The sequence below is a fragment of the Clinocottus analis genome, unplaced genomic scaffold (assembly GCF_023055335.1).
Source record: "Clinocottus analis isolate CAN_PGR_092001 unplaced genomic scaffold, fCliAna1.0.p SCAF_26, whole genome shotgun sequence".
Classification (NCBI taxonomy): domain Eukaryota; kingdom Metazoa; phylum Chordata; class Actinopteri; order Perciformes; family Cottidae; genus Clinocottus; species Clinocottus analis.
The window spans coordinates 2,060,662-2,082,780 of NW_027175998.1; the positions used below are offsets into that span (position 1 = coordinate 2,060,662).

A 22,119-nucleotide genomic window follows, 5' to 3' on the forward strand; every position below is an offset into this window, starting at 1 on the left:
ATGTTGCAAATCTTCTCGATTGGGCATCCGGCACATTATTTTGAGATCTCCCTGCATGCATTTCTTTCGTAAAGTGGAAGCTCATCTTGACTTAAATCAAACGAGGACGGGGAGCCCCGTTGAAGCTTCTCGTTCATGGGAGTTGATTTTGTGCTTTAGACAAAACTCCGCTATCTAGTCGCCACACAGGGAGAGAGGCCTCTGGGGCCCCTGAGGGTTCCAGTGCCGTCTCGGTTGGAGCCAGGCTTGGGCCGAAGTCATTAAAATCCACTTTCCTGTGTTTGTTTACCCTTTTGCCCGTCTTTCATATCTCCCTCCATGTCTCAACCACATCAAGCGCTGCTGTAATGGAGGTATTGGACTATTTCCTGTTCATTGGAAGGCTCCCACCTATATCTGCTCATCTGCTGTCCTCCCCCTCTTCCTTTATACATCTCAGGCACCGGAGTTATGCAGAGGCATCGCCCACCTCCTTTCTCCAAGTGTTCCTGGTACTCGTATAAAGGGGAGGAGCCCAGAGAAAAACAGCTCAGGCTTTTCTCTCGCCGACCTTTTGGAAAGTTGCGGCCGGGCCGGGCGGGGCCGGCGTCTGGTTTTCATACCGCTTAGATATGAAGTTCCATCGGTGTGATTCTGAGCGTTTGCATGTTCCCATTGCCAGCCTCCTGAGTCTATAATTAGAGGTTGGGCTGCTGGTCAGGCTGGTGTTTGACTGACAGAACGTCCATGAAAAGTTCATGGAAAAAAAGCTGCGAGTGATCAGGATCCTTCCTGGTGCAGCTGTTTTTTTAAGGAATAGCCTTTCTAATTTAAGTAAGTAAGGTAAACAGCCAAGTCGGTGTATTTAAATCAAACACACTCTTTCCATTCCTTCCTGTCCGATGAACACACACACACACACACACACACACACGCCCATCATCTGGTTTGCCTCGGGGCAATAACATGACCCAGGTGCGGGAGTTCTTTTCTGCCTCTCTGACGGCAGCATAATAAATTCTAAACTCATATCTCATACTAGATATGTATGGCCCCACCATATGGCCTCGACACAATCCATGCAACGTTTGAAGTAAAATATTTTGAACAACAAATGTATGATAATTTTTTTTTAAGACTCAAAGGAAATGAGTCCAAAGGCAGGCAGAGCAGACGGGTAACGGGGTACGATATGTTGCATAGACGACCTTTTAAAGATGAATTTGACTGATGGCGTTGTTAATATTATTTCACATTTTCTGTGGATAATAAATAATATTGTTTTCATGAATTCCTTTGAACTCAATAATTGTGAAGTAAAAAAAATCTGATACTGAGACTCATCACACACTTTGCTTTCTAAATTATTATCTTTTTGAGTAAACAGACCATAAAGCAGGAGCATGGTATGCTTTAGGGCGGGGCTTGCTTGTGATTGACAGGTCGCTACCTCGGCGTTGTCTGTGTTTTCGTCTTACAACTCTAACTCTTTCATCGTGTGTTTTTTGCTTTATCAAAGTTAAATGTAACCTTTTGGTCCTAAAAATATCTTATTCAGCATTCGGTTGTTCTCAGCTGCACCCTCCAGTGTCACTTCTGGTAGATGGTGATAGACAAAAAAAAAGAAAAGAAGTGGAAGAATGGGACATCTGCCTGGTTTGGGAGGATTGTGATAGCTGGCCTAATAGCTGTAGCCTGGCTGGAGAGAAAGGATGATACACTGAGAACGCAAGAAGGTGGGAGGACAAATAGATACAGATAGAGAAATAGATCAACTGTGGTGGGAAAGAAGGACAGCTGTGCTAGAACCGAGGACAAGATGGAGAATGAATTATGTATATGTAGGACATGGAAACAAAGTCGAGGAAAAACAGAGGGTAAAATGTGAGAGAGGGAGGAAACAGGAGAGACAGATAATGACAGGACAGAGGCTGAGGATTAATACAGTTGTCTGAGATCAAGAGGCGATGGAAAGGGGGAGCGAAGAGAGAGGAGGTAGGGAAATGAAAGGAGAAGAAGAGAAGTGAGAGGTGAGGGGGGGGGGGGGTAGCAACTCCATAAAACTATCTGTGGCCAAAGCAGGAATGTCCTCTGGTTGCACCACAGCTGAAGCGTCTGAACTGAAGCATTCTTTTGACCCACAGAGCTCCTGCAGACTCGTACGTAAGAGTTCAGTGGACAGGAAGACAACATGGCCTCCAGCTCTCCGCCCGGGATCCCTCTGAGTGGCCTCACAGACAGGAGCGGGAGCTTCTTTAAGGTGAGGACTGATGGACGCTTCATGTAGCTGACTTTGAAAACTAAAGCTCAACACTTCCTGTGTACAAAATGTACTTTTTGGGAAAAGGCTGACTCAACACTGCGACTTTGTTTAGAACAGGGAAAAACTGCATTGTGCTGCAAAACCAAAACCTAAAAAACGAGGCGACATCTGGTTACAATGTAGTTAAACTTTCTGACGTGTGTTTTACCTCCATAAAGAAATGTATAATTTGCATTACCAGCATATAAAGCTTGGCTGGTGACATAGACACACCTAGCTTTGGCTAAAGTTAAATAAAAGCCACTTAATTTTTCCACTTGGTGTTTCCTGTTGGCCCCTGTGGACAAAAGTGGTCATGAAGACTGCATTTCCCATGAGCACCACTGATAATACACATAAAGTAAAAACAAGTGTATGCTCACGTAACGGTGTTGGCTAAAGCTTCAGCTTATTACAACTTCTTTCAAGAATTATTAAACACTTGAATGTATCCACTCAATAGATTACAAAATATGAAAAATTAAGATAATGAAAGCAAGGGCGGGCAATGTATTTTAGAGAAAAGAACTTTGTTAAATTGGTTGAATTTCTAATTACATTCTGATAGCAATCACTGCAGCAAATGCTTTGACAAAAAATAGAAAAAGATCCGCTCTTAAGGGACGCTAATTCTTCAGCAGACTTGTATACAACCAGAGGAGTCGCACTCTGATGGACATAAGAGAGAATGCAGGTTTAACACATGAAGTATTACAACTTGTCAGAGTTGAACTGTGTGTATTTTTTTTTTACCAGTGTTTCTGCAGCAGCTGTTCTGTCGTTATCAGAACGTCTTAGTTCACTCAGACTGTTTGTCTCTACTTTCAAAGTTGGACCAGGATCAAGAGTGACCTACGAAACAAACACTGAACGTTGTCTCGCTTTCAACTTCCTCTCCTGTTTTTTCCATCCTCACTAACTCTGAAACCGTCTGTGTTGAAACCAAACATAGTTTCCCGTTGACTCCATCCATGGCTTTAACAGCAGTCCATGCAGAGAATCACTTACCTCGAGACACACACACACACACACACACACACACACACACACACACACACACACACACACGTTTAAAGGAGCTGAATCAATAAACCTCTGGTGTGCTTGAACAACATATTAGGAGTTTCTATGTCGTCTGCTCTGCTCTGGCTCCATTCCCAATTTTCCTTCTCTCCACTGCCACATTCATAACTCTCGCCGCTGGCCTCCACCCCCCTCTACACAGCATTCCTGTGCTGGAAGTTAAATGGGACCAGTCCGTTCTCTGTCCAGTTGTTTTACCTGAGCTTTAAATAGATACAGTGGTGAAATGTAGCGAAGTACATATCTCAGGGCTCTCAAGTTTTGCAGACAGGCAAGCGTGATATATGTACCCCTGGAGCCGTTGACGGTGGAGGAGGAGGATAGAGAGGGAGAGACAACGGTGACGACGACAAATACGCGCCGCTGGACGGCTCCAGTCCCGCCTGTCATTGCATCTTACCCGGATACATCGCATACAAAAGATATGTTTTTCTGATTGGCTGTCGCCCATTTCCTTTTTTTTGATTGGCTGATGAGTGGCACCTCACGGGGGCGGCTTGCTTCCTCCGTGGTGAGGGCAGCGCGCGACCAGCTCGTGTCTGCGCGGCACAATAAATAGCCTAGAGTTTTTTTTCATCGTAAGAATGTGTGACACTTGAGAGCCCTGATATCTAGTATGTAATCCATAATGTATCGGGAAAATCGGGTTACAAGCCGCTACTACCTTCAGTGGGTTTCCCAGCTAGCTCCCCGCTGTAGCTAACTAGAGTTGCTGCTACTTGTCTGCTAGCTCCCCGCTGTAGCCAGTTAGCGATGCTGCTAGTTCTCTGCTAGCGCTCTGCTCGTTCCCGCTAGCTCCCCGACAACCACCGAAGGTAGTTGTATAGTAGCAGCGGGGAGTTAGCATCAGTAGCGCTAGCTTGCTCCAGCAGGGACACCCACTGAAGGTAGGAGCGACTTGTAACCCGACTTTTACTGTAATAATCACACTTTAATCAAAATTGGTGTGTGAATATGAAACAAATGGATTCTATGAAGTTAATTCATGAAGTAAAGTTATTGCAATAACTTCAGATTCACACTTTGTAACCTCAAAACTGATTTCTGGCAACATCTTGTGGTTCTGGTAGTTTAAATGGACACTTCTGCTGCTTTTCATTACGCTCAGTTGTCTCCCCCCATTGAGGATGTGAAAGAGATGCGAGGACGGTGGAGCCACATAATAACGTCCGGTACTGATGGCGTGCCTCAGCTGTCAAAGCCACTGGCCTGCAGAACCTCTTATTCAGTTACAATTTCTGTATCGTCTGCCACATGAGGTGGAGGTGTAGCACGCTTCTAGGGTGCATCCGTGTTTCCTCAATCCAAGCTCCTCGTCTCGTCCAGGTGCATTTAAGGGATTTAAAGATCCTCTGTGATGGCGGAGGAGAGTGGCGATGCGAGGAATAAGCATGAGTCAGCACCTTTGGCTGTTTGTAGCTTGTAGCTATAGTGTTCTCACTGCCTTTGACAGGATACCTTTGAGAGAAATGCCCCTCTACAGCGCTGGTCAGTTGTCTAGATCCCACTCCCTGTCTTCACCAGGGCTCTAAATGAGTGTCCTCAGTTAGTGTTTGAAGTGGACAGTGCTCAGGGCTGCAGTAACATGCTGTCTGCTCATGCTATCTGCTCATACTGTAGGGTGTGAGGCTCTAACAGGGCTGCTTCCACTCAGTACTAAGAGGGGGGAGTCAGAGGGCCCTGTGGTCACTGTGGTCTGGAGCCCAGCTGGCCGAGGAGGCCTCCTACTGGTTGAAATGTAAAGTGTTCCTGCAGGGTGCGTTGTGTTTGCACGACATGGGGAAAGCTTACCACATGTGAAGAAGTCTGATACTGTGACACTGACATTCTCTGCATTACCTCACATTTCCGGTCGTCATTGTATTGTGCGCTACAGACAAGAACTGTGAGGATTCACCGCTTGACCCAGATCATTAGGGTACGAGCCGCCAAATGTCAACATCTGCTCGGATGTGTTTTGAGGAGGTTCTGCATTGCGGAATGAGGGAATGTGGACTTGAGGTTGAAAAAAGAAAACAACAACATGAGAAGCAATTAGTTGCTTGAAGTCTGAATGCAGCTGAGCAGTTTTTCCACTCTATTTTTAACAAGTCCTTTTTCTGAGCGGAGTTTCATAGAACCGTGCTGATTTATTTAAATTCTGTCAGAACATATTCTCAGAACTATTTCATTACTCTACTCCAGAGGTTTTCAAATTGTTGAGATGAAGCGGGAGTCAGAAAGACAAAGATGCTGCACGAGGTGAAGGGGACGGGTGCATGCAGGCAATCCAGAGCAAAGCAGGAAGTTGGTTTTGGCATTCTGTCCCACTGATTGGTCCATTTTATCAACACAGGCTTCACAACGCCGCTTATGAGACGATATCAAAACATTTACCTAATGGCTGCAATGTGTGTCAAATATCGCAAATTCTTCTCGTAACTCGGTCACACCCGAGTGCAGACAGGATCCAACTATTCAGTGTGACTTCACTTAGGTTACCGTGATCTCTAATGCATCCACTGCACATTATCATCCCTGAATTACCAGAGAAATCGTAGAAAAAAATAATACACTCCTCGTAAGTTGTCAACAAGTGGAGACTTAAATAACAGGGCTGCAGTTGCAACCCGCAGTGTAACTCACTGCATTCTCCGAGGCCACTGGGCAGCAACAGACCACAGGGGTTCTGGGTATCCTTCGTGTCAGCGGTCGTTAAACCAGTTCCATATCCGTCCCCAGTAGTTATAAATAGATCAAACTAAATGCAGTACAAAGACACAGTCCTACACGCCGTTATCATTTTATCTGTTGACTGATTTGTGTGCTACGTAGATTACATTATCTTCTGAAACAGCCCTGCGTGACACCGGAGGAGCGTTCAGTCAAGAGTTCTGCACACGGTACCTCTGACTCTGGCTGTTGATGCGAGTCGGTTCTTTGACAACGCTTTGTCTCTGTGTTTTCCTGCCTAGAGGAAATGAGGTCCGCAGACAGGAAACAGTTACCCTGCCCTTTGTTCTAGTTGTGACCGGCACAGTCCCTCCGTCTGCCGCTTCCTAATGTATGTTTGAGCCATGCTGTCGGTGTCCTTACTGCTGTCCCATCTCCTCCTCTCCTTCCTGTCCTCTCTTTCTGTCTCCTTCTAGCTGATTGATACGTTTGCGTTGGAGATCGGGGAGTTGAAGAGAGAGATGGTCCAGACCTTTCCGACAGCCAACAGACAGCCCATGGATCTACGAGGGTAAGTCGGCGCTTCGTCTTCTCTTCGGCCTGACCCGTCGTGTTTTTATCGTGTCTGAGCCGCGCCGGGTTTCACCGTCAACTGGCTCTGCGCTTCTGTCCAACGGCATTCCCCTCACAAGTGTTTGTGAATGCCTCCACGCATTGGTGCTCGTTGTCACCAGCAGATGGCAAAAGAGTTTCACTCTCTGCGTCTCTTCCCTCTGTGTGTGTTCCTCTGTCAGGCTGGAGGGTGAGGTCAGCGGCGTTTACCTGCAGTCCCCCCACTGCGGGGGCGAGGGGGGCGAGAGGGATTCCGGATACGACTCGTTGCGAAGGAGGATGAGCGTGCTGGACAGGCTGAGTCGAACCCATCCGGTGTGGCTGCTGCTGGCGGTCAGTGAAGAGGAGGCCAGTCGCATTCTGCTCCGGCAGCCACCCGGGGTGAGGGGGCACCGTCCGGCTACGAAACCCTAATGCGTCCTATTTGATTATTGTCTAACATCGGACATTTCATGGCTTTCAGGTTTTCCTGGTCAGAAAGTCGGCTGCGCTGCAGAGAAAGGTTCTTTCTGTGCGTCTGAAGGAGGACCCGTCGGGAACTTCCATCAGCCACTTCCCCGTCAGGGAGAGCCAGTACAGTAAGGAACATCACATAATGACACGTCTTTCAGTTTCCCTGATCAGTTCCTCTGATTGTCTAGCTCCACCACAACCACCTCAAGGTCAGAGAGTTCTAGAGCCGAAGTAGATTCCTCCTGGCAGTGAGCTGTTCTTTGAATGTGACTGTTTGGTCATGGTCACGTTTATTTACACTGCCTCAGCACTGACGTTGAACAGGTAACAGCCGTGTGTAGATGTGTGACTTTCAGAAACCCTTGACGTGAAGATAGTCAAGCTGTTGCCACACGAGAAAAGCGACCGCATTCTCGTGGACAACTATTGTGATCCTAACCCACAAAAACACTGATCGTCACTTCAGTTGTAAAATGAACTGTAATTATTCATTAGATTTTTTTCTGTGCTTCAGTTTATGGAGCTGTGACGGTGCCAAAGTGTGATGGCACGCCAGCTGTGGATTTTACCCGCTGAAATGACACACACATGAGAGGGAAGGTGGCAGGGGGCGAGTGCCTTTGGCCTGGTTAGTCTTTTAGATGTGGGTCAGCGGCTTTCCAGTTGGCCTCTCGCACTGCCTGCTGCTTTAAGTTAGCCACGCGTCGACGGTTTGAACTTGACTTTGAACCAATACAAATCACCCGTCCTTTTAGGGCACACTGCTCACTAACAAGCACAGCAGGGCTTAAATGTCACATTGGGAAGGGTAATTTGCTCTCTTTGTAGTTGCTCCATGTAGAAACTAAGAGCTGCTAATTCATATCAGAGAACTTGGAAGTATCAGATAAGCCAGCTCCAAAGCAAAGCAAAGGTATTGACACTTATCGGTTTTGTACAGTAAAGAGCAGGTGTAGGAGTACAGGAAACTGAGGAGGGATTTGAACCCTAATGTCCGTACCAAATTTCACTGCTTCTCTTGGAACCATGATCTGAACCAAATGTTGTGCCAATCAGTATAGATGTGGATATGCAGTATCTTGGAGGATAACTGAAGACTTTAGCACTACATAAAATGTCACACGTTCACCAAATTCGTCAGACAACATCCCTTAGGAACCCTGAATATCAATTTCACAGCAAACCAAAGTAATTGGGGTTTATCCTCTGAGGACATTGAACATCTGTACAAAACTTCTCAACAACAGCCAATATTTGAGATATTCAGTCTGGGGCAGAGTGATGGAACTCTGCTGGACAACCGAAGGCCTCTCTTTGTTGAGCATCCCCTCTCGTGACAGAAGAAATGCTCCAAATGCAAATGCCCTGAAAGCGACTACAACTGCTCCAGTCTGTGGATTGTAATTCAGTCTGTAAACATTTCATTTGCTCGCAGCCTTTTCTCTGGAGGAATCTGGGATCAGCTTTGCAGATCTGTTTCGCCTGGTGGCCTTCTACTGTATTAGCAGGTAAACCATCCAACCCTCACATCCTCAGCTTCTCTTTGTTTATTCTGTACAAATATATATTCTAAAGTATTGATTTAAGACCAATCGGTACAGTGTCACAACACATGCTGAAATGTATCACCATTTTCTCGTTATTTATGATATTGTACTTCTGTCACATTTATCGTTCATCTTTCTCTTAGGGATGTCCTGCCTTTCACACTCAAACTCCCAGAGGCCATTGCATCGGCAAAGACTCAGAAAGAACTGGAGGAGGTGTCTCAGCTGGGAGCAGGTATTGATTATTTTATTGTGTGAAGTAAACATCCATGCGGGTGGTTTTAACTATAAACCAGCCTTAGTTAAGCAGGTTTATAAAAGAGTTTTACAGTTTTTAGATGGATTACTCGCCGCACATTCATTTCACACTCGTGAAAAACTGCAGGGATTTAAAATGTGTCTGAGAAAGATAACCCATCAAGGTCAACATTCAGTTGAGTTTTCTCAAGGACCATTTTCACATTTAAGGAATCTAGTTGATAAAATTGTTAGATGAGTTCGATGTAGCCTGTGTGTCTGAATATAGAGCCAGAGATGGGAGGTGATTAGCCTAGCTTAGCATAAAGACTTGAAGCAAGAGCAGACAGCTAGCTTTATTCTCTCTAATGCTTAACATGTGAATTACTAGCACTTCTAAAGCTCCTATTTATATTTTTTTGAGTTTGTTAATACCTGAAAATGAATGCATAAGTGACAATTTGTTGTGTTAAGTTGAGTTAGTGACTGTGCCTATTTGTTGACAAACAACAGCTGCCAGGTTTTGTCCCAGTGTGTCTGTATAGAGCGATATTGAAGTCTTATCTGGCAACCCACACTACAGGAGACTGTGAAAAGACATCCTGGGCAGATTGATAAACTCTTCTACTTATTGAATAGTTGCCCATTTTCATGTTTTTCATTTCTGTTTGTGTAAAAAATGGTTCAAATTAGAATAATTTGTATTACCCAAAATCCTAAATCACAAATTTACCTCAGAGGGCTTTCCAACCTACAACATACTACATCCTCTATCCCAGGACCTCACATCGGGACTGAAAAAACTCCCTAAAAAAGCCTTTCCAGAGAATAAAAAAGAAGAAACTTCAGGCAGAGCAACAAAGCAGGGATCCGTCTCTCAGGATGTGCAGAAGTCTGATATACAAAGAAGATACTTCTTGTCAATTATTCATCTTCACAGCTGCTGGTAAAAGGATTTTTAAAAACTTTATACAGAGCCCACTGTTTCCCCCTGCTTCCAGTCTTTATGCTACGCTAGGCTACCTGCAGAACAGCAGTGTTACCCTTGTGTGTGTGTGTGTGTGTGTGTGTGTGTGTGTGTCTTTTCCTTTGCTGAGCGTTCAGGGCTGCTTTCACAGCAGATTGAGTCACTTCATTTCTGTAAATTATTCCAGGCCGGCTCTGTGAATCTGCGGTGAGTCAGCTTCCTACAGTAAAAGCCTTCGACATAGCTAAGAGCTTAGCGTGGGGGAGGAGGGAGTGGCGAGTGGAAAGCTACACTAAGTGTGAGTGCTGACATAATGTGTGTCATAGATGCGAACAAACATGAAAAGCTGCACTCCTGTGAATGCTGGGTGGGTGTAATGTCTGATTTATACACTGTTTCTTTTAGCATTTGGACCTGCGGTGTTCGATGGCCGTGATTCCGAAGTCCCATATAAATTTGTCCCAACACAAACTCATGGCTTGGTGAAAACAATATGGGGAGGAGCAGACTGTTGAGGAGGAGCTCCTGTAGCTGAAATGAATATGGTTGTTGTTGTTACAGGATGTGAGGTAGCTCCATGTGAGGTGGTTTGTGGTAAATCCACACATATCACATTTGTCAGGAGGTCCGTCTTTGCAGCTCTCTATGAGCTCAGAGGCCATCTCTGTGTGAGCTTTTCCACAGAAGAATAGATCAGGCTTCAGCCTGCACTGGTATGGCTTTCTGCTGCTCTTCCATTTTGATGTGCAGGAGTTAGAGCCAGCCTGTGAGCCTCCTTTAGCTAACTCATACAGTCATTAAGGGAAACTCCCTCCTCCACTGGAACGCTTCTATTTAAAGGCCGAAAGCAGACCATCATATTATATGTTCTGGTCACGCACATGTGAAACGCGAACACATGTTACAAACGGAGACATTTTAATATTGCAGTGACTTTGGAACTGATTCTCAGCAGCAACGTCGTCTTGAGGGACTTATTAACTTCGGTGGTTGCTCATTAAAAATCTATTCCTCATGAGAGCAGGAGTTTACTTAGTTTGTAGTCAAACTCTTTCAGGATTGCAATGTTGAGTCGGTCCACCATTTTGATCCGGACTGCCACGTATTGTAACTTTCTAGCGCAGTAATCCGATCTAGAATTTAATTAGTTACAGAGTGTACATTGGTTAATGACTAAATGCAAAACTAATGAAATTCCCATCAGCCTCAGCTGTACATCAGCTAATTAGCTAATGTTAGCAAGCTTGGACCATACACCAACGGTGAAAGTGGTAACCATAATTTAATTTAGCTGTCGCTTTTTATCCAAAGCGACTTACAAGAAGTGCATTCAACTATGAGTACAAACTCAGAAAAACAGCCGGTTAAAGTTATACCTGCAGAAATATGGCTCGGTCAGTGTGAGCATGTTAGCATTCAAATGTGGCGTTTTACGCTGGGGCTAAGTGCAGGGTCACGTAGCTGTTAGCATGTTCTAGTATAGTGATGCAGTATAGTGGGCCTTTCACACAGCGCTATGAAACCACTCTGCGCCATGAGGGCCCCGAGCAGAGGGCTGAGTTGGTATTTAAATCAGCTAATATGCAAACATTTGGTGAATGCAAACAAGCCTCATTGCAAAAACAATCCAATTCACAAAGATCAGCGCTAACGGACTCAAGCAGTGACGGGGACATTTCACAACTGAAGATAATTAAAGTCACTCGCTGCTCTCTGCCAATGTCCTGGTAAGTATGTTCTGGGTTTAAACGCAACATTTCTACTTTGCCACTTGGTTGTTTGTAGTCAGACGCAAAAAAAAGGGCCAAATTTGCGCTGTAAGATTATTAATGAATCAGACGTCAAGACAGGGTTGATCAGCAACTATACTCTATGAATTTAACCCAAAACTTTAAGGAGATACACACACATATAGGTGTGTATACAAGTAGCTATATGTGTATATAACACCAGCTTTAATCTGAGAATTGATAGTTGTTTGTTCGGTCAAATATTACAGATAAATGTTAACATAAATGAAAGGTGCGACTCTGCAGACAGACTCCACAGTGTCAGGTGGTGATCGCTCATATGGACTAGTATGAAGACCACGGGCACATTCAGTCTCTAGACGCTGAGGTTCTATCACAGATATGAATACCAGCTTCTTTATGGCCACAGGAATGCAAGCGTGTCGTTTCCATTTTTAGCCTGTGGAAACTGTCATCAATGGGCTCATGCTGCAATCCCTGCATAGATACTTTGGAGTGGCTTGATTTGTTGCCTGTTCTTTTCAGTTTGGTTTAATCATTGTGTTGTACGTACAGAGTGTTAGCCTAAAGACTGTCTGGCCAAATAGAAGAAAACAATGGATAGATTCAGTGGAACAACACACACCAAAATGAGAGCACATGTCTTCCATTAGTTCCGTCGATATGAAATAAAAGGACATCATTGAATTGAGGTTTGCTGGTAGCACTAGGTTCATAAACAACGTAACATTGTACAAATACTACAACTACTCAGAAGTGAGAGAGAGGAAAACTGAGCAGGAAGGAGTGGAGGAACTGGAGCTGTGTGTTGTGTGCAGTGCCCTCCCACTCTGTGATTAGCATGGGCGACTCCCTCGCTGTGTCTCTGGGTGTGTGCCGGCACGCTGTGACTCTGAGCCAAGAAACACGGGTGGAACTCACTGCGCTTCTGCCACCAGCAAGACCAAAGACCGGCAAAGAGAAAAGCTTAGGAAAACTTTAAGGAAAAGTCTGGGCTGTTGGTGAGAAATCGTTGAGAATGCTGTCTTTTTGTTCCTTTTCCCCTTTGCTTTACCTGATCTTTTTTCATTTTGAACACTCTGGACATTGAGCTGGCCGAAGAGAGGTATGTGTCTAGCTGCCAGATAGTAAATGTGTCTGTGTTCACTATTGCAGGCTTCTGGGACTCTGCCCTGTGCAGTCAGCGGCGCCCTTCCCCCCGTCCCTGTCGCCCTCTGAGCCGTACGCTCAGCCCCCAGCGGACTAACAGGAACAGGGAGGTCGCGGCGTCGCGGCTGAGGCACACCGGGGCTCACTGCGACAGTGCACCTCCGACCCTGAGGGCCGGCGCTCCTCCACCTTCCTTTCATCTGGAGAGGAGGCATTCCAGTGGTCCCCTGTGCTTCGTCAACCCCCTGTTCCTCCAGACTCATTGCCACCGCCACCGCCGGCGCGAGGACGGCCCGCCTTCGCGTGCTGTCAAGTCCGATAGCGAACTAGAGAATGCGGAGCGTTTGTCCGTGAAGCCACTCAGCAGCAGCCAGGGTCGCGAGCGGCACGTGGACGAGGTCAAACTGAACGGCAAATCGCGGCCACCTCCCCCGCGCCCTCCTCCCCCGCGCTCGATGCCGCGCCGCCGCCCCGCTCCACCACCGCCGGGACCTCCAGTTGCTACCACCAGACCCAAGAGCATGCCAGAGGCCGTTGCTGTGTCCACAAAGCAGCAACCGTCCATCACCAGGCGCCAGGCTCCCGCGCGACCATCAATGGGGGCCAAGCACAGCAGCCCTTCCAAAACTGCCGGCTCACCGGTCCCTGTGCCCTCGAACCCACCACCTCCGAGGCCAAAGAAGAAACCTGATCTGGAAGCTCACCGTTGCCACATTGCCTTGGATGATGAGACCATTGCCAAAGCTCTGTCCCGGGCCAAGCTTCCACCCTGCCAGCCTCCGCCCGCTGTCCCTGCTGATGTGCTACTGGAGAAGAATGCTGGGAGTCCGGCCGTTCCTAAAGAGCTGGGACGCCAGCGGCTCAGTGACATGAGCATGTCCACTTCCTCCTCTGACTCACTGGACTATTCTCAGGCTCCGGGATTCTCCCTGGGCCTGGCCCCTAGTCCATCCCGACACCTCACTCGTCAAGACCCGGTAGAGGACAGCAGCGAAGACGACGAGGACAGGGACGAAGACGAGGAGGAGGACTACGGGGTCGGTCTGGAGACGGACCTAGAAATGCGTCACCGCCCGTCCTTCAAAGCACGGAGGCGAAAGGTCGGCGTTAGTCTGGGCGGGGGCTCCTTCATCCTCCCCAGGGCCCTGAAGGGACGCTTTCTTAAGGTGAGCGGCATGCTCAGCTCCCTCGTGACCCCCGAGAGACGGGCGGTGAAAAGGATTGCTGAGCTGTCGAGGGACAAAAGCTCATATTTCGGCTCCCTGGTCCAGGACTACATCAGCTTTGTTCAGGAGAACCGAGGCTGTCACACCTCAGGGATGGATTTCCTGCAGACTCTCCGGCAGTTTATGACGCAGATGAAGGCTTACCTGCACCAGAGCTCCGAACTGGACCCCCCTCTCGAGTCACTCATACCGGAGGACCAGATCGGTAAGTGGGCCAAGAAGGCTACGAATCTTTAAAACTGTCGGAGATTTTGTTGTTTACGTGGTGCAATCGTTGGTCTTGACTTGGTGAAACTTGTGCATCTGCATGTGTGGGCACATGTTTGTGTGTGTAATGTTTTGTGAATCCCATCTCTGACTGCGGGCACCTCTGTTCACCTTATCCTTCCAGTATCATTTGAGAAGGAAAGCGCCTTGAGCGTTTCTACAAAAGGGTTTGTGGGTGACTTGATTCATTGACGATGCTCAGTGAGAGTGCCCAGGCTTGTCATTGCCTGAAGACACACAAGTTGATGTTTTCCATATCAGCCTTCCTCAATACTGGAGTTCCAGAAATGCCAGTGTGCTTTGCCCCAACGAGTACAACTTGGCTACTGTTGGTTGCCGTACGCTCACAGCGCAGTTGAGGCTCTTTTTTTTTTTTTAAAAAGCAGACATTTTAATGAGGCCTGCTTGGAAATTGAAAGCTCACTGAAATGTGTGATTAGCATTGAATACTAGAAGCTGGCACGTACAGTATGTCGACTGTATTAGTTACATGAAAAAATACAAATTAACCCAGTACTCTTTCTAATTTCATCGTGTCAAAGCTGTTGATTTACTCCATTGAGGGTCACGGTGATTGTACAACTAAAGTTCGCCGGCGTGAGCAGCTCTATCAAAGGGACGTTTCATTCCAATCAGATTATTGTGCACTTGACTATTTGCATGAATATGTAAGCATGTCTTTGCACTCATCTCGCATCCCTTGTTCATTGTAAACAACAACAGCAAAGCTTTGTTCAGAGACGGAGCAGTGATCCATTCTGGTTGTGCAAACAGACCACAGTGTCTGACTCACACAAACGTTCCCATTAGAGAGGACCACTGTGACGAAGTGTCAACGTTTGTCTAAGAAAGAGACTGCGGAAATTGGAATCAAGTTTTTTAATCATGTTTTCGGGTGAACTGGAATTCCAAACTATTAGGCCTGATTGTTAGATGGTTAGAGGTGTGTCAATATTACAGCTATTCATTTATTCCATGGAAAAACATCATGACAAAACTGTGATCCGCGAGCAGGCGGTGTGCCTGACGTCAACTACAATCCACACATAATAGGTTCAACAAAAAGGAGAAGTGGAGTGGAGCTGACGTCTTGTGTGTTTACGGAAAGATTATACGACTGAAAGTCTGACATCGGGGGAAAGAAATGTTGTGTTAGTAGGGAAAGGGGGGCGCTGGAAGTTCAGACTTTTTGAGTGTTTGTTGCAACAGTAATACTTCAGGTCAAGCTAGAAGGATCAACCTTTGCGTGTTTGTAAAAAAAAGGAGGCTGTACACCTGTCCGAACACACCGTAGCCCATGGCCATGGAGGCTGGGAAGGAAAAGGAAAAGCTGCCATTTGTGGGACGAACATCAGAAAACTGCACCGCACAATACTGTGTTTGTTACTTTGAGTGTTTCTCTCTCTCTCTCTCTCTCTCTCTCTCTCTCTCTCTCTCTCTCTCTCTCTCTCTCTCTCTCTCTCTCTCTCTCTCTCTCTCTCTCTCTCTCTCAGTGCCTGCTGGTGTGTATATCGTTGTGCGTTTGCGTGTGCACACTGTTTATCACAGGGTCTCCTAAAGTTTATTGAAGTCGAGGAAGACTTTGAACAGGCTGGATTCGAGAACGAGCCCAATAACAAACATTGCTCAACATACAGGAAATGAGACTTTCTGGACGGGGGGGGGGGGGGGGGAATCGGGAAGTCCACAGTCAGAAAATGTGTGCGTGTGTGCGGGCCTTCATGCCGTGTGTCCTCTGGCAGCCTCTGTGCTGCTCCTTGGGTACACATGAGGATCAGTGGAATCTCTCCGGCCTCTGCAAACACCTGGGGCGCTCCCCTTGTTCTTCTCTTCAGATGCATTGATCTGAGCAGTAAAGAACTACACAAGCCCTTACCTCGGGCGACCCACAACACACAGCGTGGAGGCTTTCATGCCGGAGTGTAATTGCGGCACATGCTCCCTCTCCCCCCTCCTCCCTGCCTCGACATAAAGCCAGCCGTTTCTCCACAAGGACAGGCTTCTTGTTTGTGCACGCTCGCCTGTTTTTGGTGCATTTGGTTCTGTGTAGCCCGTTGCACGAACTCCGCCGGGAACAGCTGCGTCAGTGCTGCCAGTGAACAACAAGACACAGTTGTGTAAATGCAACATGCTGTACATAACTGAGGTAGGCAGGAGAGCATTTGAAGCCGACGTGTGTAGGTGGGAGGTACAGATGGAGTCATTGTGGAGGTCCAGCTGAATGAATGCAATACTTTTAAATATCACAGACTTGAGCTGAAACTTAAATAAAACCTTGTAGCTTTCCAACGAACTTGAGGAACAAATATGTAATCTGTGTGGTGAAACTTGACTCATGAATGTCACACGTTGAGGTTAGTTACTTAGTCACTTTTCTTGCCTTAAAGGCCCAGTGTAGCTACCCGTGGGAATTAATGGCAGACATGTATTTTATCTTTTCATTTGTTTTAAATCAACCTTTTAAACCACCACTAAATCCTGCGCACCTGGTCCTTTTTAAGATTGTTTCAAACCAGGAAGTGAAAACGGTCACATTTGATTTACTGAAATATGAATACGTGTGAGTGAATGACTGGGCCAGAGGCTGAGGGACACGGACAGGACAGAGAAGTCAGAAGATAGATATTAATTAATGAGAAAGATATTAAATAAAGACCGTCTTCTCCTTCAACAAGCCTACGGCCTCCTCACCGTGACGTTCTGTAACAGTGAAACATCAGGATGTACGCAAACTAACCCCGTCTCCCATTGTGTACATCATCGGCTGAGAAGACAAGTTTACTCCGAGCTGAATGTGTCACTGTGACGTTCTGGGTTGGCCGTCCGCTGGCTTCGTACAACGTATTAAATGTCCTTTTATATGTCTATATGTTTATATGCGATACAGTATTCATGTGACCAAACAGAGCTGTGTTTCTAACTTTTATAGAAGCTGTGGGATGTGTCCTTTCGTTGGTCTCACACAAGTGTATTGATTTCAATGATTTCTCGATCAGTTGGTTTTCTGTAATGTAGTGTGTGTCTGTGTGTCTTTGTGTGTGTGTTACTGTCATCTTCTGCAGACCAGGTGTTGGAGAAGGCCATGCACAAGTGTGTCCTAAAGCCTCTGAGGAGTGTGATCGAGACGGCTTTACATGACTTCCAGGTAAGAGATGAGTGGAATATTGTTCTCCTGCAGCGTTACTCGACCATCCCATAATATCATAAAGTCACTAGTTCCCACGCTCTTAAGAAAAGGATCACATCCCCCGAAAAAGAGGAGATAAGAGATATAAAAAAAACCTGGTTTACTGGTCGACTGGGCAAAGTAACCGCCGTGGCTCGGTTGCTCTGTGCTTCCCTGCAGGTGAGCAGCGGCGCTCTGCAGCAGCTGAGGGAGAACCTGGCCCTGGCTAAGACCAAGAGGCCGCAGGAGTTGGGGGTGGACGGAGCCGTGCCCCCCGACCCCGAGGCCATCGAGAAGATCCGCCACAAGTTCCTGAACATGAGGAAGATGTACTCCCCCGAGAAAAAGGTGTCGTTGCTGCTGCGCGTGTGTAAACTCATCTACACCATCATGCAGGATAACTCAGGTATGGAGAAGTGTTCCCCCTGCATATGACACACAAGCCAGAGAATAAAACCAATATTGCAAGTAAAGCAGTGGTTGTTATTTATTTGTATAGCCCAACATCACAAAGTTTACCTCTGCGGCCTTTACACTCTGCACAGCATACGTCATGCTCTGTGCTTTGACCCTAACATCGGAACAGGGGACCAAAAAAAAACCAAGGAAGCTCAGTGAGAGCAACAGAGGGAGTCTCCTCTTCTGTTTTGTGAACCAGATTCTGTTTACAGCGATGCCCTTTGTCTGACCCGTGTGCCCACCACACCTCCCTCACCGCTCTGCGTCTACTTCCTACCAGGGAGGATGTTCGGTGCAGACGACTTCCTGCCCATGCTGACGTACGTGGTGGCTCAGTGTGACATGCCTCAGCTGGACACAGAAATCCAGTACATGATGGAGCTGCTGGACCCGGTCCTGCTGCAAGGAGAGGGTAGGTCCTGTTGCTAGCATGCTCCATGTAGCATACATAGCCTTCTGGATATGTAACACTTGAGGGAAAACACAACACACTGACAGGAGGGGACAAGGCCCAATGATGTGATAATGTACTAACTGGGCATATTTAGCTTAGCATAGCCTGTACTCAATAGGAGACAGCAAACAAACTACAACAACCTCTAAAGCGCTCAAAACTACGAGTTTGATTTGTGTAATCATTCCATTCAAAGTAATTACTGCTGGGTGAGATGTGCTATATCGCTATTATTTTAAATAATGTCATAAGTGTAGAGGGCTGGAATAGTTTCACCATGTAGCTCCCACCAAAACTACAAATTGCCAATTGCAGATGAGACATCAACATGACACATGACAGTAGTTAGACACAGACTTAAGGTGTTTTTCCTCTTTTTGTTGCAGTGTTCTGTAGTCATCACACATCTAGTTTCATGTTGTGTTCATTTTTTGGTATCTTTAGGGCCCCCTGATGAGTGGAGGGTCTTAGTTGGGACACAGTTGGGTACCCAAATTGCTTCAATTACATTTCACGTTGGCTGCTCTACTTAACCAAATGGCCATTTTCTCTTTACCGTTATGGAGCCTTTTGAAACTCCTCAAGGAGGTTCAACGGATCATCTCAAGTTTGGATAGATGAATTTAAATTAAAAATCAGTGTTTTGAGGTGGAATGAATTGGAGATGTCCGTGATCCCTTTCCGTTCTTTTTCGTGCCACGGATCAAAGTGACCACTGTTTTCTAATTTAGTAATTTTAGACGTCTGGGTTCTTTCAAACGTCTGTCACAAGAACAAACAGTGTGCACTGGCTCTGTGCTCGCTTTGTGGCTCGAGTTTAACTGTGCGGCCTCATCTCCCAAATCCATCACTGCAGTATAGCAAAGACATGACTCTTCCTACTGCATCAACATCATCAGCACCAGCAACATCCTCTGACTCCTCAGACCGTCCCATGATCACATGACGCTGAAATGCATGCACGGGTTGTTAGACATTTTTCTTCTAGTAAAGGAAGTCTTTTTGACGTTGTGTGATTATGGCCTCCTAATATAACTCTCTCAGCTCAGTGGAGTTCACCAGGAAGCTTCTGTGAGACGGCTTGAGAAACTTAAGACATCGGAAGGAAAAGTCCATTTGACTTTGGCAGGAAATTCCAGTCTGTGTTCGACTTGAATGGGCTGGAGCAGGTTCAGAGGAAAGAGCCTGACCCCTGGCCAGAATTAAATATTTTCCTATCAGCGTCAACCTGTCTGGCACGTACAGTACAGTACGCTCATTGGGAAATTTATCCACTGTATGTGGTGTGGGTGTCCTCGAGCTTCACTTCATTATGTTACGTGATGGATTCGTTTCTATTCCTGAAGAGGAAGTGTTCCCCTCTTGCCCATGTCACGTCCGCTGGTTTCATTTCTCCAGAACTGGCTCCGTTTGGTTTCCTTTTTGTCTCCGTCTGTCCTCAAAACAACTGTCCCCCTCTCCCCAGGGGGCTACTACCTGACCAGCGCCTACGGAGCCATGGCCCTCATCAAGAACTTCCAGGAGGAGCAGGCGGCGCGGGTGCTGAGCTCCGAGGCCAGGAACACTCTGCACCAGTGGCACAGACGGCGCACCACCCCGCGGTCAGCGCCGTCTGTGGACGACTTTCAGGTATCGCGCCTGACCTGAACCCAACTTGAACACCCAGGCAGTGAGTTTAAGTTGTACCGATTCCAAAAAAAAAAAAAATCATAAAGAAGCATGAAAGGTGCTGCGTTTCGGCCCTCGTCACTGAAAAGGAACACATCTTCACTTTCTACTAATATCACAGCATGAGGACTTGGAGCCATGGTTCAGTTTTTAGTTTGTTCGGTAGAGAGCGCCCTCTCGTGGAACATGAAACAACTGCATGTGATTATTTTCTTATTATTTTCCTCTGGCTATCACTGCATGTCTTTTTTTCTGCCTGCGCTCTGGACTCTTGACCTTCATTTCATTATAGAGATTTCCCTCCCTGCCCAATGTTAACACGGGACCTTTTGTTCCTCTCTCCGCAGAACTTTCTCCGTGTAGCGTTGGAGGAAGAGGACACGGGCTGCACGGCCAAAACCCTGATCGTCCACCCGTACACAACCACAGAGGAGGTTTGCTCGCTCTGCGCTTACAAGTTCAAGATCCCGGACCCTGACATTTTCGCACTGTTTCTGGTCACCAAGGACACCAGCCAGCAGCTGGCCCCGGACACACACCCTCAGCGCATCAAAGCTGAGCTCCACGGCCGGCCCCGGGGCCCGATCTTTCACTTCATCTACAAGAGGGTACCGAACCTCAACCTGTGTGTCCCTGCCATCGTGCACAACGGAAACTGCCTTCAAATTGAATAAAGCCGGAGATTAGGCAGAGTGCTGCTAAGCAATACATTTTGTGGCGTTATGGTGGCGCAGGTAGATTTTGTAGATAGTTTTTAAGGACGTCCCGATGGAAAGAGAAACAGAGCTGTATATCGGCATATTGATGCCGGTTTAAAATGTCAAATATGATGAAAGGCAAATGAGGTATGAGCAAGACTGTGGCTCAGTTTGGGTCAAAACGAATGTTCAGCAGGTTAGGTGATGTCAGCTGGTGTTTAGAGGCTGGTTTGCAGGATTTTGAGCATGTGAAGTATTATAATGGAGGCGAAAGGTTTCTTGGATATGTATGCATGCTGTCCTTAAAGCAGAGGTCATACAGTTTAATATTGCATTTTATTTAACCAACGTTTGCCTTAACTGCTGTGGTCCCGGGTGCTTTCCAAAGGAATCACTCATACAGTATGTTGCTACTGAAAGCTTTCAGCCGTCATCCAGGGATTAGTGAGCCTTCATCAAATCAACCCAGTTGGTTTAAAAAGTCAAATTAACTATTGATAAGTTTGTTTTTTTATTGCTTTTGTGTATATTTTTCAACAATTGCTGGCCAATTGTAACGTCTGTATCTCCGTGTAGAAATATTTTTATATTCAAAATTTCCATCGCCAAAGATTTGTATTCCATATTTCTGTACAGGACTCGACAGTGGACTTGGATTTATGCCAGTTATGTCTCAAAAGTCCATTTAAAATGACACTGTTCCTATCTTTTGTTATGGAGAGCTCAAAACTGACTGGAAATATATACAATTCTCTCAAACATAATATTTTATTTTTTAATATTTTAAGACATTTTTGTGTTCATTTTGCCAGCACAGGAACCACAGGATTTTAGTGGATCTTTAGGATGTAATCCACATGCAACACACACCTCCAGAAATCACACACAATAGACAGGAAACTGATTTAAAATGATTTGCTGAGTCGACACGGCTCTAAACCAGAGGTTGTGATGTAAGGGAAAATTTGTGGAGCGTCTTTGTGGTTTGATGTATAAATTCAAATGAACTATTTGTCAGTGTTTTTTTCCCTCTCTATATACTGAATGTTCATCTGTGCAGCACAACACAACCTAACCTGCGCCTGATTGGTCAATAATCTACAGAAGGCCTGAGAGGCGAGCATCGGTGATCCATTTTCTGAGCTAATTCCTTTTCTCTCACCTGTGTTTTGGCTTGAGAACATATAAAAGAAAAGCTTATGCCAGGATTATCTTTCTGGGTTCCTTAAAGCTACCACGAGGAACTTCCATTTAGACTTGATTTATCCTTCAAGATAGTCCTATGAGAGCCTCAAACACACATGTTGGTGTTTACCAGTAAAACATCAGCAAGATCACAGTCACTTCAAACCGGCCTCAACAATGAAGCCACGCATTCACAAGAAGGTCTTTTGTATGTTCAGAGCTTTCAACTGGCTAAAAGCTTTCCTGGATCTGTTATTCAGCATC

The 22,119-nt window shown here is 46.3% G+C and overlaps 1 protein-coding gene across 4 annotated transcripts; it reads left to right on the forward strand.

Annotated features, from left to right (window-relative positions):
• The first annotated feature begins 2,129 nt into the window (after window positions 1–2,129).
• LOC137794910 (ras and Rab interactor 2-like) lies at window positions 2,130–21,672 on the forward strand. 4 transcript variants are annotated; one of them, XM_068592046.1, is made up of 12 exons: window positions 2,130–2,239; window positions 6,493–6,587; window positions 6,811–7,009; window positions 7,092–7,206; window positions 8,517–8,589; window positions 8,772–8,863; window positions 12,739–14,163; window positions 17,288–17,370; window positions 17,572–17,797; window positions 18,131–18,262; window positions 19,770–19,933; window positions 20,320–21,672. In XM_068592046.1, the coding sequence occupies exons 1-12, from the start codon at window positions 2,171–2,173 to the stop codon at window positions 20,644–20,646; spliced, it is 3,000 nt and encodes a 999-aa protein (XP_068448147.1). In that variant the 5' UTR covers window positions 2,130–2,170; the 3' UTR covers window positions 20,647–21,672. The 4 variants fall into 4 exon arrangements, with proteins under 4 accessions (XP_068448147.1, XP_068448152.1, XP_068448148.1 ...); XM_068592051.1 differs by having other exon boundaries at window positions 19,770–19,973; window positions 20,320–20,452; XM_068592047.1 differs by lacking the exon at window positions 2,130–2,239 and adding an exon at window positions 3,881–3,978.
• Window positions 21,673–22,119: the final 447 nt, after the last annotated feature.

Coding starts and splice junctions, on each gene's coding strand:
- LOC137794910 (XM_068592046.1), top strand. CDS start 2,171: ATGGCCTCCAGCTCTCCGCCCGGGATCCCTCTGAGTGGCCTCACAGAC. Junction 7,010..7,091: donor TGCTCCGGCAGCCACCCGGG/GTGAGGGGGCAC, acceptor CATGGCTTTCAG/GTTTTCCTGGTCAGAAAGTC. Junction 19,934..20,319: donor CGTCTGTGGACGACTTTCAG/GTATCGCGCCTG, acceptor CTCTCTCCGCAG/AACTTTCTCCGTGTAGCGTT.